The sequence below is a fragment of the Eleutherodactylus coqui genome, chromosome 1 (genome assembly GCF_035609145.1).
Source record: "Eleutherodactylus coqui strain aEleCoq1 chromosome 1, aEleCoq1.hap1, whole genome shotgun sequence".
Classification (NCBI taxonomy): domain Eukaryota; kingdom Metazoa; phylum Chordata; class Amphibia; order Anura; family Eleutherodactylidae; genus Eleutherodactylus; species Eleutherodactylus coqui.
In genome coordinates, this window is record NC_089837.1 from 480,365,919 (window position 1) to 480,384,171 (window position 18,253).

At 45.2% G+C, this 18,253-nt stretch overlaps 1 protein-coding gene across 4 annotated transcripts in view; it reads left to right on the plus strand.

Moving 5' to 3' along the window:
* The first annotated feature begins 2,927 nt into the window (after positions 1 to 2,927).
* Positions 2,928 to 18,253, plus strand: part of ITGA7 (integrin subunit alpha 7) — a 148,141-nt gene continuing 132,815 nt past the window's right edge. For 3 of the 4 annotated variants that reach the window (XM_066585498.1, XM_066585506.1, XM_066585516.1), the window contains exon 1: positions 2,929 to 3,209. In XM_066585498.1, coding sequence (XP_066441595.1) covers positions 3,037 to 3,209 — 173 coding nt within the window. In that variant the 5' untranslated portion in view covers positions 2,929 to 3,036. Of the gene's footprint in view, positions 3,210 to 18,253 lie in introns of all 4 variants that reach the window. The other variant, XM_066585525.1, reaches the window with a different exon arrangement.

The window sequence follows — 18,253 nt, forward strand, 5'->3', positions numbered from 1 at the left end:
GGACGGTAAGGCCTCATGTCCACGGGGAAAATAATAATTAAAATCCGCAGCGGATCACCCGCGCGCGGATCCGCGCCCCATAGGAATGCATTGACCACCCGCGGGTAGCTAAATACCCGCGGATGGTCAATAAATGTGAATTAGAAAAATCATGGAGCATGAAAAAAAATGGACATGCTCCATTAAAGAGGCGCACTACACTGTGCCACACTAAGCTGCGGGCGCTGCCTGAGAACGCACTGCGGTGCCGCTGATGCTGAGCGGCACATTCCTGGCCAGTATTCCCCACTGTTCGTGTCTTCATATCTCAGTGCATTCTCTCAAACACTTCTCTCTGCATTGGAAGAACCTTATCTAAGATATTTCTGGCCAAGTCGGAGTAAGCTGCTAAAATCAGAGGGTCTGCCCCCTGAAGCGTCACCCGCAGCTGCCCCTGCCAGTTACTGCTTACGACATCCTCACTTAGAGGAAAGCTAGACCATTGTGCCAACTGCATCCCAGAACCTGCAATGTGACACAAGCAGTGAGCGCACCAACAGTAGCGGTATTATTATAAGCTGTCCGTTCATATTAAAGGGGTATCCCCGTGTTGGCCGCAGTGGGGACACCTGGGGGGGGGGGGGGCGGACACAGCAGAGCGGGGCTGTTCTATGCTTTTTGTTTAAGGGCTACTTTACAAGTATGTGATTTTGTCCCGCTATGCGGCCGTGAGAGCGAGGTTGGTTCTGGAGATAGGTGCCGACTAGAGATGAGCGAACCTACTCGGCCACGCCCCTTTTTTGCCCGAGCGCCGCGATTTTCGAGTACTTCCGTACTCGGGTGAAAAGATTCGGGGGGCGCCGTGGGTGAGTGGGGGGTTGCAGCGGGGAGTGGGGGGGAGAGAGAGAGAGAGAGGGCTCCCCCCTGTTCCCCGCTGCTACCCCCCGCTCCGCCACGCCTCCCCCCGGTGCCCCCCCGAATCTTTTCACCCGAGTACGGAAGTACTCGAAAATCGCGGTGCTCGATCGAGTAATTACTCGAAACGAGTAGGTTCGCTCATCTCTAGTGCTGACTTTTATGGCATATTCAAGTCTTAGATAGGAATATTTAACCCCTCCCAGCCCGTATTTGGTTTTTTCCCCAGTTTTTTATGTATCTCCACTTTATTCCTTTAAAAAAAAAAAAGCTTTCTGTCACCATCTTTTGGCGCCCATAACTTTTTTAAATTTTTCCCTGGATGCAGTTGTGTGGGGGCTCATTTTTATGGGACAACCTGTAGTTTTTATATTTACCATTTTGCGGACTTTTTGATCGCTTTTTGTTCATTGCTTTTTCTTGGGGTTATCAAAAAGAGCTCGATTCTGGCTTTGTATTTTTTATTCTGATGGCTTTCACCATGCGGAACACAGTGGGGACTAATTAGGCTGCACAGCCAATGTGAGCGGTCCCCGGCAGTACAGAAAGTACAGTAATAAGCACAGATACGCACGCGATAGCGCAATCTTCACATCTCTTCAGAGTGACGTCACTGCGGGGAAAGCGCAATGACAGGCAAAGCGGGACATGGGAGTCAACCTATCTATTTATCTATCTATCATCCATCTATCTATCTCCTATCTATCTATCTATCTATCTATCCCATATCTATCTATCTATCCATCCATCTATCTATCTCCTATCTATCTATCTATCTATCTATCTATCTATCTATCTATCTATCTATCTATCTATCTATCTATCTATCTATATATCTCCTATCTATCTATCTATCTATCTATATATATATCTCCTATCTATCTCATATCTATCTATCTATCTATCTCATATCTATCTATCTATCTATCTATCCCATATCTATCTATCTATCCATCCATCTATCTATCTATCTCCTATCTATCTATCTATCTATCTCATATCTATCTATCTATCTATCTATCTATCTATCTATCTCATATCTATCTATCTATCTATCTCCTATCTATCTATCTATCTATCTCATATCTATCTCTCTATCTATCTATCTATCTATCTATCTAATACTTATCTATCATCTATCTCATATCTATCTATCTATCTATCTATCTCACATCAATCTATCTATCTCATATCTATCTATCTCATATCTATCTATCTATCTATCTATCTCATATCTATCTATCTATCTCTCTATCTCATATCTATCTATCTATCTATCTATCTATCTATCTCATATCTATCTATCTATCTATCTATCTATCTATCTATCTATCTATCTATCTATCTATCTCATATCTATCTCCTATCTATCTATCTATCTATCTATCCCATATCTATCTATCTATCCATCCATCTATCTATCTATCTCCTATCTATCTATCTATCTATCTATCTCATATCTATCTATCTATCTATCTCCTATCTATCTATCTATCTCATATCTATCTATCTCTCTATCTATCTATCTCATATCTATCTATCTCATATCTATCTATCTATCTATCTATCTATCTATCTAATACTTATCTATCATCTATCTCACATCAATCTATCTATCTCATATCTATCTATCGCATATCTACCTATCTCATATCTATCTATCTATCTATCTATCTATCTATCTATCTATCTATCTATCTATCTATCTATCTATCTATCTATCTATCTATCTATCTATCTATCTATCTATCCATCCATCCATCCAATCCAATCTCAGTTGGCTGACTCTGTGCTTCTTCCAGACACAATCCCCATCTACAAGCAAATAGTAAGTCACTGATCGGAATCATGCAGTAAACTCATCATGAGCTCATTGCTGCAGGTATAAGTAGTGCAGAGCCGCGTGACGTCATGCAGTGGCAGAGTGATGAGTGACGTCAGCAGCAGCATGCGGTGGGCGGCTCCTCTTGCACCTGCTCAGCCCCTCCGTGCTGTGATAGCAGGGGGCTTGTCCAGTGTGCTCGCCGCTCCGCCCGCTCACAGCCGGCTGGGTGACAGCAGCGGGCACCGTGCAGTTGTGCAGTTGACCTTGCCCGGGCTCAGCTGGTGCTGGCAGGAGGGGCACCACTACTACTCCGCAGCATGCCTGCAGCATGGGCAGCGCTCGTCACCCTGTGCCACCTCCTGTCTGGGGGCATGGTGAGGGGCTTCAATCTGGATATCACACACACTCTCATCAAGGATGGGGACAAGGGCAGCTTCTTTGGATTTTCTGTAGCCCTGCACAAGCAGCTGCGACCGGAGCCCGTAAACTGGTGAGTGCTTCACCCTGTGCCACCCCAGAAAGTTTCCAGAGGAGCCGGCAGAATGGGCATGTCGGTGGGTATACTGAGGGGCACAGAGGTATTTTTCTTACCCCAATCAGCCCAGAGACACTTAGATTCATTGTTATCTGAACTCTGGGATATCTCCTGGAATTGGGAGGATTTCTTCATAGAAAGTACTTTCCAGCAGAATTAAAGTAGTTATTGTCCACAATGCCACCATAGACACACAATGCCACCCCCTCTAATGTCACCATATACACACAATGCCACCCCTCTAATGTCACCATATACACACAATGCCACCCCCTCTAATGTCACCATATACACAGAACGGGATTCTCTCTACTGCCACCATATACACAGTGGGGTCTTCTCTAATGTCACCATATACATACAATGCCACCTCCTCTAATATCACCATGTACACATGATGCCACCCCCTCTAATGTCACCATATACACACAATGCCACCCCCTCTAATGTCACCATATACACAGAACGGGATTCTCTCTACTGCCACCATATACACACTGGGGTCTTCCCTAATGTCACCATATACATACAATGCCACCTCCTCTAATATCACCATGTACACATGATGCCACCCCCTCTAATGTCACCATATACACACAATGCCACCCCCTCTAATGTCACCATATACACAGAACGGGATTCTCTCTACTGCCACCATATACACAGTGGGGTCTTCTCTAATGTCACCATATACATACAATGCCACCTCCTCTAATGTCACCATATACACACAATGCCACCCCCTCTAATGTCACCATATACACACAATGCCACCCCCTCTAATGTCACCATATACACAGAACGGGATTCTCTCTACTGCCACCATATACACAGTGGGGTCTTCTCTAATGTCACCATATACATACAATGCCACCTCCTCTAATATCACCATGTACACATGATGCCACCTCCTCTAATATCACCATGTACACATGATGCCACCCCCTCTAATGTCACCATATACACATAATGGGGTCCTCCCTATTGTCACCATATACACAGTGGGGTCCTCTCTAATGTCACCATATATACACAATGGGGTCCTCTCTACTGTCACCATAGACACAATGCCATGCTCTAATGTCACCATATACACACAATGGGGTCCTCTCTACTGTCATGATATACTCCTAGTGGGGTCCTCTCTACTATCACCATGTACACGCAATGTGGTCTTCTATACTGTCACTGTAGACATACAATGGGGTCCTCTCGACTGTCACCATATATGTATTATGGGGTTATCTCTACTGTCACCATATACACACAATGGATTCCTCTCTACTATCAATATATATACACAATGGGGTTCTCTCTACTGTCACCATTTCCCCTGTACTGTCACTATATGCACACAGGGGGTCCTCTCACCATATACCCACAATGGGGTCCTCTCTGCTGTCATTATATACCCACAGTGGGGTCCTCTCTGCTGTCATTATATACCCACAGTGGGGTCCTCTCTGCTGTCATTATATACCCACAGTGGGGTCCTCTCTGCTGTCACTATATACCCACAGTGGGGTCCTCTCTGCTGTCATTATATACCCACAGTGGGGTCCTCTCTGCTGTCACTATATACCCACAGTGGGGTCCTCTCTGCTGTCACTATATACCCACAGTGGGGTCCTCTCTGCTGTCATTATATACCCACAGTGGGGTCCTCGCTGCTGTCACTATATACCCACAGTGGGGTCCTCGCTGCTGTCACTATATACCCACAGTGGGGTCCTCTCTGCTGTCACTATATACCCACAGTGGGGTCCTCTCTGCTGTCACTATATACCCACAATGGGGTCCTCTCTGCTGTCACTATATACCTACAGTGGGGTCCTCTCTGCTGTCACTATATACCCACAGTGGGGTCCTCTCTGCTGTCACTATATACCTACAGTGGGGTCCTCCCTATTGTCACCATATACACACAATGCCTTGTCCTTTCCCTATGATCTGTATGCCTTGTCAGCCACATAACCCTCCACATGAGATGCAACATCGTCATCCTTGGAAGTAATTCCCATTCACAACTGACAGTACTTCAGTTAACCGCTTTCCCCTAAAAATCCTCCAGCTTCCCTCCCCTCCTCTTAGGGTGACTACCCACTAGCGTTTGTGAATTTGCTGCGTTTTTTTTCTCCAGGTGTCTTTCAAATGTTAAAAACGCATCGCGGCAAAATTGCAATTTTGCGCGATGTGATTTTAACATTACCAAGTCCCATAGCACCCTGGAGAAAAAAAACGCTGCGAATTGCGCAGTGAAAAAGAACTGTAGAGGGTAGGCACCCTTAGGCCCCCTTTTCCACGGGCGATGCGAAGTCCCGCAGCAGATGTCCGCTGCGGGAGCTGCCGCCCTGGAGCAGGAGCTGCCGCTGATTTTCCGCCGGTCAGCCCTATCTAATAGATAGGCTGGCCGCGGAGAATCGGGGCACTTCACAGCATGCTGCGAATTGCCCGCCGCGAGCGGAGAATCACTATGATTCTCTGCTCGTGGACAGATGCCGGCGCTTTCCATAGCAATGGACAGGCACCCTTACTTGTCATTCATCAGAGTCATAAACGTGGATTTGACTGCTTACTGACTTTCACTGCATTATACTCAATAGCAGGTTGTAAGACAAGGATTTATAGCTGCAATTCTTCACTTTATACAGCATATACTTTTATAACTGGCATGAAATGTTATAACATACTAGGGGGTCAAAGTGGCCTGCCTATATATATAAGTTCTCAGAGTTTATATAATCCCAGTATATAAGGGTGTATTGTTTAATCTTGGCTAGAAAATGCTCTGTGCCAGAATACTATGGTGGTCATAGTAATGGCAGTTATACTTGCAAGTTTGGCAGGTGTCATAAAAGTCATCCAATTATGGGTCCTATTGGGGTCCATTATCTTATTATAGTTATACTGAACTATCCATAAAGTTTTGCTACAAACTATGGAAACATTTTGTGGGCACTTTTCCTATGTATGTGTGAGCACAAATTAAAGGGGTTGTCTAGTTGCAGACTATGTATAGCCTATCCTTAGGATAGACCATCAATAGTAAATTGGCAGGGGTCTGCTACCCAGGAGCCCCGCTGATAAGCTGTTCCGTGGGCTGGTGTGTTTGTGCACTGAGCTAATTTCTGCAGGAAGCAGACAGCTCAGTTCTCACTGCAGTGGGCATGCTTGGTATTGCAGAGAATGTGAATGGGTGTAATACCAAGATTGGCCACTACAGGAGGAATAGAGTTGTCTGCTTCCTGTAGAAATCAACTCAGTGCATGAGAGCACAGGCCTGGCAAACAGCTGATTAGCAGACCGCCACCCATCTACTATTGATGCCCTACACTAAAGATAGGCCATAAATAGTTTGCAACCCCTTTAATCAAATGGAGGACTTGTTGGCTCCAAGTATGGACTGGGACTGCCCTGGGTCCATGGGCTGGTAAACCTAGTCACATTGTCTAAACTCAGCAGCTCAACCCATATACATTAGATAGCTGCCAGTCACATGGTGACCTCTGTCGCTCCTCACCACTATATAAATGTGCACTCTTCGTTAGTTTGTATCTAGGGGGTGAGAACATCATTGCATTGTCGAATCTTATTCCCCTATCTACTGTTGGGAAAGAGGCCGGCATACATATTTGATCATCAGCAAGTCCCATCTAAACCGGTGTGATGGAACCCCCCATTCACTTGCATTAGTGAAACAGACACCACTTTGGTGTCAGTTTTACAAGAGTTTCATTTGATTCCGTTGTATTTGGAGTCAACTCCTCTATCCTATACCCCAAATATAACATAAGCGGACGGAAACTATTATAAAACGGTCCCCAAAGTGGCGTCTGCTTCGCTAATGCAACAGATGGGTTCTGTTTAGTTCTATTTAGGGGTTCCGTCACAGTGCTGTTTTCGGCATACCAAGGCAAAACATACCGCCTGGGTCTGAGGAGCAAAGTGACTATAGCGATACACGTGGGGATTTTTTCTCTGTGCAATCATTTCCTCCTGAGGCTACACACGCAGTAGCGCCAATCTCGTGTTAGTTTTGCGCATTGCAATAACGAACTCCATTCTTTGGAATGGAGTTATTCCCATGAACGATTTTCCTCATACTGATGCGCATCAGTGTGAAAAACGCACATTGCAAACGCAAGATCGCACAAGTTTCTTTACTCGATATTGCTTACCCCCATGTGAATGTAGCCTTAATATTATTTTTCCCCCCTGGCAGCATTCCTAGCCCTTGTTAAGTAGTTTGGTTAAACTTGATTATTTCTTTTATATGTTACATTTTGTTACTAATCTTGCTTATTTGTTGTGTTTTCTATATTTTGTTGATATTTGCACTTCACTATTTATATAGTCATTTATCATTGGTGGAAATGTAGTTTCTAATAAATGTATTTATTTATGGGATATTTGCTGCTTTACATATATTTTCCTTTTGGGGGGTTAGTATTGATAAATGCTATCTGGAATCTACTTGGTTGCCATGATGAGCTCTATCGTGGCCCCAAATTAGGCCGGGCTCACATGGCTGTAAGCGTGGGTCACGCAGCGTCTTACCACTGTGGAGCCAGTGGTACCCCAGCATACGGCCATGTAGGGTACCGGAATTGTACTATGCATGACTGTGTAATGGAATTGCGTAGTGGTGCGTGTATACATGGGCCCATAGAGAACAATGCGGTACTCATGCGCCCATGTGAGCCCGGCCTTACAATAACTAAAGATTCTAGAACCCCCGGCTACTTTCTTCCAGGGATTGTGGAAGCCGTCTTCTTCTTGCACTTACCTCTTTATGTGTTGAGTATGAGCAGACAATAGTAATGTACCCAGTATCAATGTGGAATGAATAACATACCCGAATCTCACCGTGGAATGCATAACATGTCCATGAAGGGATCGCACCTCTTGCTATCAGAATGTTGGTATCTGCTTTGCTGTTACCAGACTTGGTATGTGACATTATCTTGAGAAGTATGTTGTTTGTGCAGTTTTCTCACTGGAGTGATGTGCCGAGTTATAGCTTATTGTATAATATGGGGTTCTCCTATGGATGGAAATGCTTAGAATGAAATGACTACAAGAAGCAGTAGATTGATATGTAGAGAAAAAAATGTTAAGCTTGCAGCCATCTATTAAACAGAAACAATTATCAGCTCTAGTTTTGCCGATATCTGTCCCAATCGTTTGCCTTGGCTTTAGGGCTGGTAACTATGTAGCCATACAACTAGTATCTGGGAATGTCACTTCACTGTCCAACTTCCAGCAGTATGTCACTTCACAGCCTTATTACAGATCTTTATGGCACACATCTGTAATACACTTCCCATAGACTTCTGCAGGTCACTACTGTACCTTATATCTTTTACAGTGGCATCTAGTTTTTTTCAATTGCATGCCTCCCAGTGGAGACTATGGTGCCCGCTGGTCTGTCTCCATCTAGATAATGTTGACGAAATTCCACTTGACCTTCCAATCTTTTTAAGTTTTTCAGGTTTGATCATACCTCCATAAAAGTGGCTGGAAGGGGTTTGCCAGGATTAGGAGTCAGGCTACTCTCACACATGTGCTAGAGTTAAAGGGGTTGTCCCGCGGCAGCAAGTGGGTCTATACACTTCTGTATGGCCATATTAATGCACTTTGTAATGTACATTGTGCATTAATTATGAGCCATACAGAAGTTATTAAAAGTTTTATACTTACCTGCTCCGTTGCTGGCGTCCTCGTCTCCATGGTTTCGGACTAATTTTCGGCCTCTGATGGCCAAATTAGCCGCGCTTGCGCAGTCCGGGTCTTCTGCTTTCTTCTATGGAGCCTCTCGTGCAGGATGCCGGCTCCGTGTAGCTCCGCCCCGTCACGTGCCGATTCCAGCCAATCAGGAGGCTGGAATCGGCAATGGACCGCACAGAAGAGCTGTGGTCCACGGAGGAAGAGGATCCCGGCGGCCATCTTCACCGGTAAGTATAGAAGTCACCGGAGCGCGGGGATTAAGGTAAGCGCTCCGGTAAGCTTTCTTTAGGTCCCTGCATCGGGGTTGTCTCGCGCCGAACGGGGGGGGGGGGGGTTGAAAAAAAAAAAAACCCGTTTCGGCGCGGGACAACCCCTTTAACACAGTTAACCTTTTCCAATCCACTGTCTGACCTCTGAAGACATTATGATTTAAGGCTGTACAGCTCAGATGTTGAAAGACGTTCGTTGGGGTTCCATTACTGTATATTGCCAGCCTCTCTGCTGTCGGAGCCTATCCAATGTGTCACCTCATGCAGTACTGGCTTTAGCCAGCAGATAGCGCCGTAATATAACAGCAGAAAAAGAGTAAGCCCCCTAGGAAAACCAGGATACAAATTGGATTGGAAAGGGTTAAATGCCGCTCAAAACTGTGATTTGGAGCACACGTTTATGAACACATGGTACAGCGTTTGACAGGGCTTTGTTTCATTTTGATGGGTGATGAGATGCGTTAAAAAACGCAAAAACGCTGCAAAATATAACAAACAGCGCCCAAAAATTGCAGCATTGGAAATGCCGTGTTCGAGCACAGGTCTGGGAGGCCCCATTGAAATCAATGGCAGTGTTGCATCATGATTAGCGCTGCGCATAGGACAATGTGCTAGTCGCGGTAAAAAGCAGCTGGTTTGAGAGCAGCCTTAGGGCTCGTTCACGTGAACACCATTTTCGCGCTCTGATAGCCGCTCTGAAAATTTGCGCTTATCAGAGCGCTAAATTGCATGTTAAAGTAAATGAAGAATAGCCACGACCAAGTCACGGCTATTCTCCACGAGTTTAACATGGCTGGTTGTGGCATCTTGCAGTGCTCTGACGCTGCAGCCCCGAGATGAAGGGAGTCCCCAGCAGTGATGAAGGGAGTCCCCTGCTGTGGGGATGAAGGGAATCCCCCGCGGCGGGGGACTCCCTTAATTTCCCTTTACTGGATGGAGCCTATGGAGCCACCAGCGTTGCACTGTCAAAAGATAGGACAAGTCCTATCTTTTGACGTAGAGAAACCTCAGTGTCAAAAAATTACGCCTATGTCCTGTCTTTTGACCACATTTTTTTAAGGCATGTCAAAAAATCGTTCATCTGAAAGAATCTATAGGATCCATAGGATCTTTTAGATGCAATTTTTTTGCTGCCTCTACTCTGCGTCAAAATGACGTTCATGTGAAAGAGGCCTTAAGGTACCTTTACATGGGGCGATTATCGCGCGAGTAATCATTGGAAACGGAAAATTCGGAAGATAGTCATCCCACATACATGCGGCCGTAAAAGGGCGCTGAGTGACAGCTTGCTCATTTGTTGGAGTTGCTTGTGTTTTAGCTCACTTAAAGCAAGAGAATGTCAGCCTGTGTGAACAGGAGTCGCTCCAACTTTGAGCAACTGCCTGTTTACTTCGAATGGAGGTGGGTGGCCGGGAGAGATCACCCCCATTCACAGAATGACTATCACTGTGTGAAAGCCCAGGAGCGATAAGCGCTAACGCTCCCGCCGGTCGTGCTGTGTAAAGGTATCTTCATCACTTAACTACCAGATAAGGGATATCTCTTCCTTAATCCACTCCTTTGGGGCTTTTAGTGCGCAATTCTGCACAAAAATAGAGCATGTCACGTATTTTCGCCGACGTCAGAAATGCGCGCGGAAAAACAAACAATGTGAGAGAAACCATTGAAATTAATGAATGCAGTTTCTAAAACAGATGTAAAATCGCCCGTCTGCAGGAGGTCTTAGAGCAGAATTAGTGCAGAAAACTTGTGGCTTTCTGCCATAGAGTTCAATGGAGAGACTGAAATACACACCAAAATTCACAGTAAGCGGTCCTGCACGCATAAAATTCAGTAAAATGCCCGAATTTGTGTGAGATACGCGCAAGTTGTGTTATCGCATGCGTTTTTGCGCTTACACTCTTCCGAAGCCTCCCTCGGTGCAGTAATATCTGCCTCCTGTGACTGTGTGTAGATGGACAGTTGGAGAACCGGGTACATTTGTAGCAGTCAGTTACAATCTTGAAAATCTAGATTTTCTTTGCAGTTTGTTATTTTGGGTCATTTTTCACAACTACAAATTGCGTCTTTTTGGATGGCGACCATGCAAGAAAAGCGCGTAATTCATCTAAGTGACATTATTTACTGTTAATCAAGTGCTGGGGGTTAATAAGACTTTATAAGGACATATCACTTAGATCCACAGTCTTTTCTACATAACTGCTTCTGGAAAGTATTTCTGTGCAGGGAGCCCGCCGGCTGAGAAGTGTGCTACAAGTAAAGTAAAACTCTTTAAGACCTGGCGGAAAGTATGAAGGCGGCTGGATGAGAGGTTATGTGTCGCTCCACCCTTGGATTCATTCACACTCTCCAGTTTATTGGGTTGGAGTGGTACATGGGTGTGCGCGGGCTACTTGTACGGAAAGCATGGGAATGGTTACAGCTGAGAAGAGCTTACTGTTCTCACACATTCCTGGATTCTGGAGCCGTTCGCGTTATTCCTTGTGACGGACATTGTGGAAGAAGCTCTTCTCACATCACCGGTTTCTTATATAACACTCCAAGTATTTGTTTCAGCTTGATTCTGCCAATGATTTACTTGTCGCCATTATCACCCGCGCCATTCACGGACAGAAGGCATTTTTACATTTCCTGTTCCTCTTTTTATTATTCAGATTTCATATCCACAAAGGTTTGCGGAAATCTCACATTCTTCTATAGAACATTATTACGTATGAAGAGCCGTTCGCTTTATTTCATCCTGTTTTATGTTTTTTGCGCAAAAAGGCAGACAATACAACCCATTATAGTCAATGGAGTCCATCCGGCGCTGTTCGGTTCCATCATAAGACGGACCTGTTCAGCCACGGGGATTCCCCTTTCCTGCTCCTTAAATGCAGCAGGTAAATGGATCCCCCGCCGCAGATGTGAAAGCAACCTTAAGAATCTTGAAGACGTGACATTTGATGACTTGTTGTTTCGCAGCGTTCCAACACACGATCGCGAACACCTCCCTCGGAGGGGTGTGATCACACTGCGGATGTTCCTACTGAGGTTTTTAACATCATTGATTTTCTCTTCATCGATGCTTTTACAGTAATAACGGTTCTTGATCCACTTTGCGCTTCTGATCTCCGTTGTGATTCATCGATTTCTCACCGTCCCGGAACCAGTTTACTAAATCATAAGCCGCGCACTTTATATGCCGCCAATATACCGGGATGCATAAAGAGCCGCGGTTATCGTCAGATGTTACGACTAGTATTATTTCTAGTTGTACGCAGAGACTCCGGATGATGAACAGGCTCCTCAGTAAATGAACCAAAGAGCCAAATTTAGCAAATGGCGCAGACAGTGTTTTCCATTAATACTCCTCGTGGTGACGTGAGCCCGGCCGTATGTGCCGCTGGCTGACTGCACTATATATACTAGCGGAACAATATAAATATCACTAATGGAAGCGGAACCCTTAATAGGTGCACTGACTGTGTTACTATGTCTGGGCTGGCGACACCGGCTTAAAGTGACCTCCGGAAAAGATTATTTCAGTTCATTGAAAGCCACAAGATGGACTGAGGGCATTGGGGTTAGAGGAGCGTTATAGTATCCCCTACGTCACAGTCATACGTGTTTGATGACCAAACTGCAGGTCGTACGTAGGCGTTTCACACGGGTGATCCAGGCTTTGCCGCGAAAAGAAGCACAGCGAAATTGCGACTTTGTTCCTGCGAGTTTTGAGCCTCAGCGATGCATTTTTTTTTAGAATAATCTCGCATCGCATCACCGCCACCCGCGAATGTCAATAGGACTTTCTAATGTTAAAATCGCATCACAACGCACGTTTGTTGTGTTGCGCTAAACATGGGAGATAAAAAAATCACACATCACAGAAAGATAGGCGAAAATCACGCAGTTTTCTCGCCCGTGTGAAACCACCCTAAATGAGATCTATTACCACGATTTTTGCATTAGTTAAGCCGGATTCACGTGATCATGAAAAAAATTTTGTGTGCACAATAAGCAGAAAATATAACACTATTTCAATGGGTTCGTTCATATGCGCGTATTTGGTGTGCGCATACCACCATAAAAAAAAATTGCGTCATGCTCTACTTTCATGCGCATTTGCACAGGGAAAGATCTAATCTTGAACTCATCAAACTAACTGGCCATTTCAATGGCCAAGAGCATAGGTGCGCGTTTTTTGCATGTGCTACTGCGCACGACTTGTGCACGGAAAAAGTACAGTGAAAACAAAGTTGCACGGAAATACGCAATGCCCGATCTGTAAAAATGTAGTGCAAATACGCATACACTGGCGTGAATCCATGTTTGCGGTAGAACCTCTGACTGCAGGTTCCGACGCAGATGGTAAACCACTCTACCCACTTGCGTTTTTTTAATGCTGCGGTTTTTTTAATGCGATTGTCAATGGGACTTTCTAGTGTTAAAAAGTCAACACAAGTTGGGGCTTTACGATTTTTGTGCGATGCGTTTTTAACATTAGAAAGTCCTATTGACATTCGCGTTTAAAAAGCGCAGCAATACCGCGTGAAAAAAATGCGCAAGAAAAAACGCAAATGGGTGTTCACCCTTAGGGCTCCTGCAGGCGAGCATAGGCATAGATACCCTCGCAATGGCATAACGTAGTTGAACTGTGAAGGGAGCGCTATCGCCGACTATCGAGCATGTGACAATGCTTTTGACTGTACTTTTCCGCGTTGGCGGAACCGTTCACATTGGCACGAGACACAACTACACCTTGATTTAACAGACTTTGCAGTCTTAATTAGCCCTGATGTTAATTATTGTCATGTGAAATCGCGGGACATATTTCAAATTGTGATTCATCAGTCTAAGGGCCCCTTCCCATGAACGGGTTTCCGCCGCGTAATACGCGGCGGAAATCCGCTGCGCTGCCCGCAACTATTAGGTTCTATTGAACCTAATAGCACAATGCTTACGGTGCGGAATTCCACCGCGGAATTCTGCACCGTAAAATCACCCGTCCTCACCCGCGGCATGCTCGATTTGCCGCGGGTGTACACGCGGACGGCTTCCATTGCAGTCAAAACTGCTTCCCCGCCTACCGCAGCTGCGTCATATGATGCGGCCGGTGCGTCATGTGACGCTGTGGGCACGTCACGCGCTGTATTGCGCATGCGCGCCAAAGCGTCCTGCGGGACGCAGGACGCTGGATTCGCAGTTAAGTATTGGGGTCTCTGGGGGGCCCCGTGACGGGTTCTGCCGCGGAATTCCGCGGCGGAGCCCGTCACGGCCGTCTGAAGCCGGCCTAAAGCCTGCTGCAAAAATTGAGTCACTTGGCCTTGTTTCTACGTTGAAGGTATGAGTTTTTGGCCACAATTCTTCCATGAAGACCACTTCTGGACAGACCTCTCTGAACAGTAGATGGGTGCACCCGGGTCCCACTGGTTTCTGCCATTCTGAGTTGATGGAAGTAAGCCTGATGTGTCTTTCATGTGCTGCACTAAGTTTCCTTGGCCGACCACTGTGTATGCGGTCCTCAACGTTTCCCTTTTTTCTGCATGTTCTTGAACAGCACACCATGAAACCTCAGTCTGCTTTGAAATCTTTGCCTACAAGAGATTTTGCGGATGCAGGATAGCTACCTTGTGTATTGCTGCTGTGCTCAGTCTTGCCTTGGTGTATGACCTGTGGCATGAAACTGTCTTCCACAACCTCACCTTTGCAAATCCTGCTACGCAGCTTTCTATGAAAATGCTGATCATGATCACCTGTTTGATATAACCGATTAATCATACACCTGAACATAATCCTACAAAATCCCTGACATTATGTAAGTGTACCTACAAGAATTGGCGTTTTGAAGGCAAAGGGCGGTCACACCAAATATTTATTTTATTTAGATTTCATTTATGCTCGTTGACTTTGCATTTTGTTAATTGACCAAAATAAACTAACACTTGTATTTCTGAACCCTTTCTTACTTTGCAGCATTTTTTCCACACCTGCCTTAAACTTTTGCACAGTCCTGTATAGACAGTGGTGGTACCGCTCTCTAGCATTAAGCAATATGAAGTTCATCACAAGAAAGCAGGTCTTTCGATTATCCCTTTCTGTATGTTTTAACTTTTATAGGCATTGTCAGCAGGATTGCAGGGAGCACATCAAAGCATTCCCTATATGCCGAATCTCGCCCCTCGGTGACCTGCTTGGCCAGTCAGAATAAAAGCAACTCCCGTGACAAATAGATCTGTTAAACTATTTCCTGCTTCTTGGCATGGCCATACACATCAAATGAACACTGGCCAAATCCACTGATTTTGGCAGGACCAGTTAATGTGCATATACATGTTCCTACTCTCCCCTGATCGCAGATGTTGGGGGAAAGAAGGATTGAAAATGTAGGATTTGAACATGCCCAATACTTTGTTCTCACGGGACATAAGCACCGAGCAGAAGGGGGTACAGAGGGGTCTAGCAGCAACTTATTTCCCTATTCCATTTGAAAACATATGCATGCATGATTGGCCAGCCTACGAGAATGTTGAGAGGAATAAATGGCAACTGACTGCTAGTAAAGGTGTATGGCCACCTTTAGCATGAGACTACGCCCAGGTTTTTCGTAGTTGTTGCTAGCCGTTTGGTCGTTCACGGCCCTCTTCGACCCTAAAGCCGAGCTCCCTCCATGTTTTTCGGTTTTGTGCTGCTTCTTTCAGTTGTGTGATATCCATGCCAGTATCAGCTCTGACAGTATCAGCCATCGTGTCCTTTGGCGTCCGGGTCTTCTTTTGCCGCTGATCTTTCCAAAAATAGATTTTTCTAGCGACTCTGCCCACATTACATGGCCAAAATACGTGAGCCTGAGTCTGGCCATCTTGCCCCCCAGTGATATATCAGGTCTTATACGATTCAGGACGTCTCTGCTTCTTACTCTCGCAGTCCAGGGTATACACAGCAGCTTTCGCCAGCACCACAGCTCCAACGCATCAATCCTCCTTTTGTCAGCTTTTGTCGCAGTCTAGCTTTCACATCCATACATGGCTCTGGGGAATATGATGGTTTGCCCCACTGGCGTAACTATAGGGGATGCGGTTGCACCCAGGCCCAGGAGCTTTAGGGGGCCCATAAGGCCTATCTTCTCCATACAGGAAGCCCAGTACTATGAATAAAGTATTATAGTTGGGGGCCCAGGAGCTTCAAGTTACGCCTCTGGATATGCTTATAGGTTCTTCATCTAATTATCTGCACAAAGCAAAAATAAAAAGAATGAAATAAATACTTAAGGAATACAGATATAAGCTGAGTAACTGTAATCAATAATGATTATCCACATAGCAAACTGGCAATGATGGTCAATCATGAACCTTATGAGCCAACTACGCTTAATGATCTGTATCATAAAGCAGCATTATCCATGGCAGAACCATTGCTCAGCCGTAATGATTTAACACCATAAGTGAATCAGTGAAGCAAAACAGAACGCTACAAAATACTGTACATTATTGCCTACATTAGTTTACTATTTCACATATCATATTACACGCTCGGATAGGTTCTCAGGCACCAGCGTTCTCACACTCGCACAGAGCTTAGTGGCGTTGCATTCTGCATGTCATATTTCCATCCTGCTGGGAATAGTAAATGTTCAGTGGGAAGGAATACGTTGCCTCAGGGACCCCCAAGTACATGGGAGAATCTGCCTGAATGATCTCTTGGCATGCATCTCATATTGGAGAGGATGGTGTCGCCTTTATTCTGCACAATCTAGACTTGTAGGTCAGACATGCAAATCATACGCAATACATTACGATTGTCAGCTTGGCTCCAAACAGAAGCCTTCAAATTTAGTTATATAAAATGCGCTAGCAAATATAGACCCGTGGGTTTAATTGCACCGGCTAGCCACCAGCCAAAGTGCCAATCAAAGAGGTTGAAATGAAGCACAGACCAAAAAATTCCCCAACTTTCCCAGAGTCCTTTCACGTCACCAGATTCTTAGACTGCAGGCACTGTGGAGCAGAACACCTCCAGTTTCGACAAGCAAGAGTTGTAGTCAACAGCAGTGTATTGAGTCTTGTGTCGGGTCTTGAAAGATGATCAAAAAGGCCGGTATCGAAGCTGTCTTGTATATGTGGCACACACTTGAAATTAGACCAGTTGCACTATGATCGGTTTGGGATCGGCAAAGGCGACCGACAGGGCTGCATCTTCTCACCCTTCTTGACTAACCTATATGCGGAAGTGATCATGCTTAAATTAGACCCGGGTGCAACTGCATCCTCTGCATCCCCTATAGTTACGCCAGTGAGCATATCCATAAATATGGGTTTAAATTTTACGTCCGAGCTGGACATGAAGCACTTCGTCCAGAATAGACGTAATTAGTTGTCCAAAAGAACGAATGAAACCCAAAAGTGAGGGAATAGGAAATCTGACCGTAACTACTAATATGAGGAAAACTTAACTAAAAGCAGAGCACTCACCCTGACAAAGGTAACCCCACATCAGGAACCTGGGGTGATCCTGACTCTCCCTAGTTGGAATACAGGGATATATAAGTTACAGTGAATAACAAGCAATACAGTTTAGATGGAAGCTAGCACTCAAGGAACCAGATGAAGTATAATAGCCATGTAGTCAGGGAATACACGTCCAGCATCCTTTACACTAAACAAACTTATCTGACAATTGAGTAGAACAGGAGCTGCCAACATAACCAGAAACACCATCAAACTAGAAGCATAACCAGCAACCTCCATGAGGAGGAGCCAGAATAAATGTGTACAGGCAGACACTGATTGGCTGTCTGGGACATGGCTGGGTGATGTCACTATGGGCCTGATCCAACACGGCCAGCGAGCATTAGCATCGAATAAGGGTGAGATGACATAAAAGCGGTTGTTTTCTACTACCGTGTTTCCCCAAAAGTAAGACAGTGTCTTACTTTCTTTTTATCCCCAAAAGCCCGACTATGTCTTACTTTCGGGGTATGTCTTATAATAAAAAAAAATCATTACTCACCTCCCCCGGCGGTCTGTC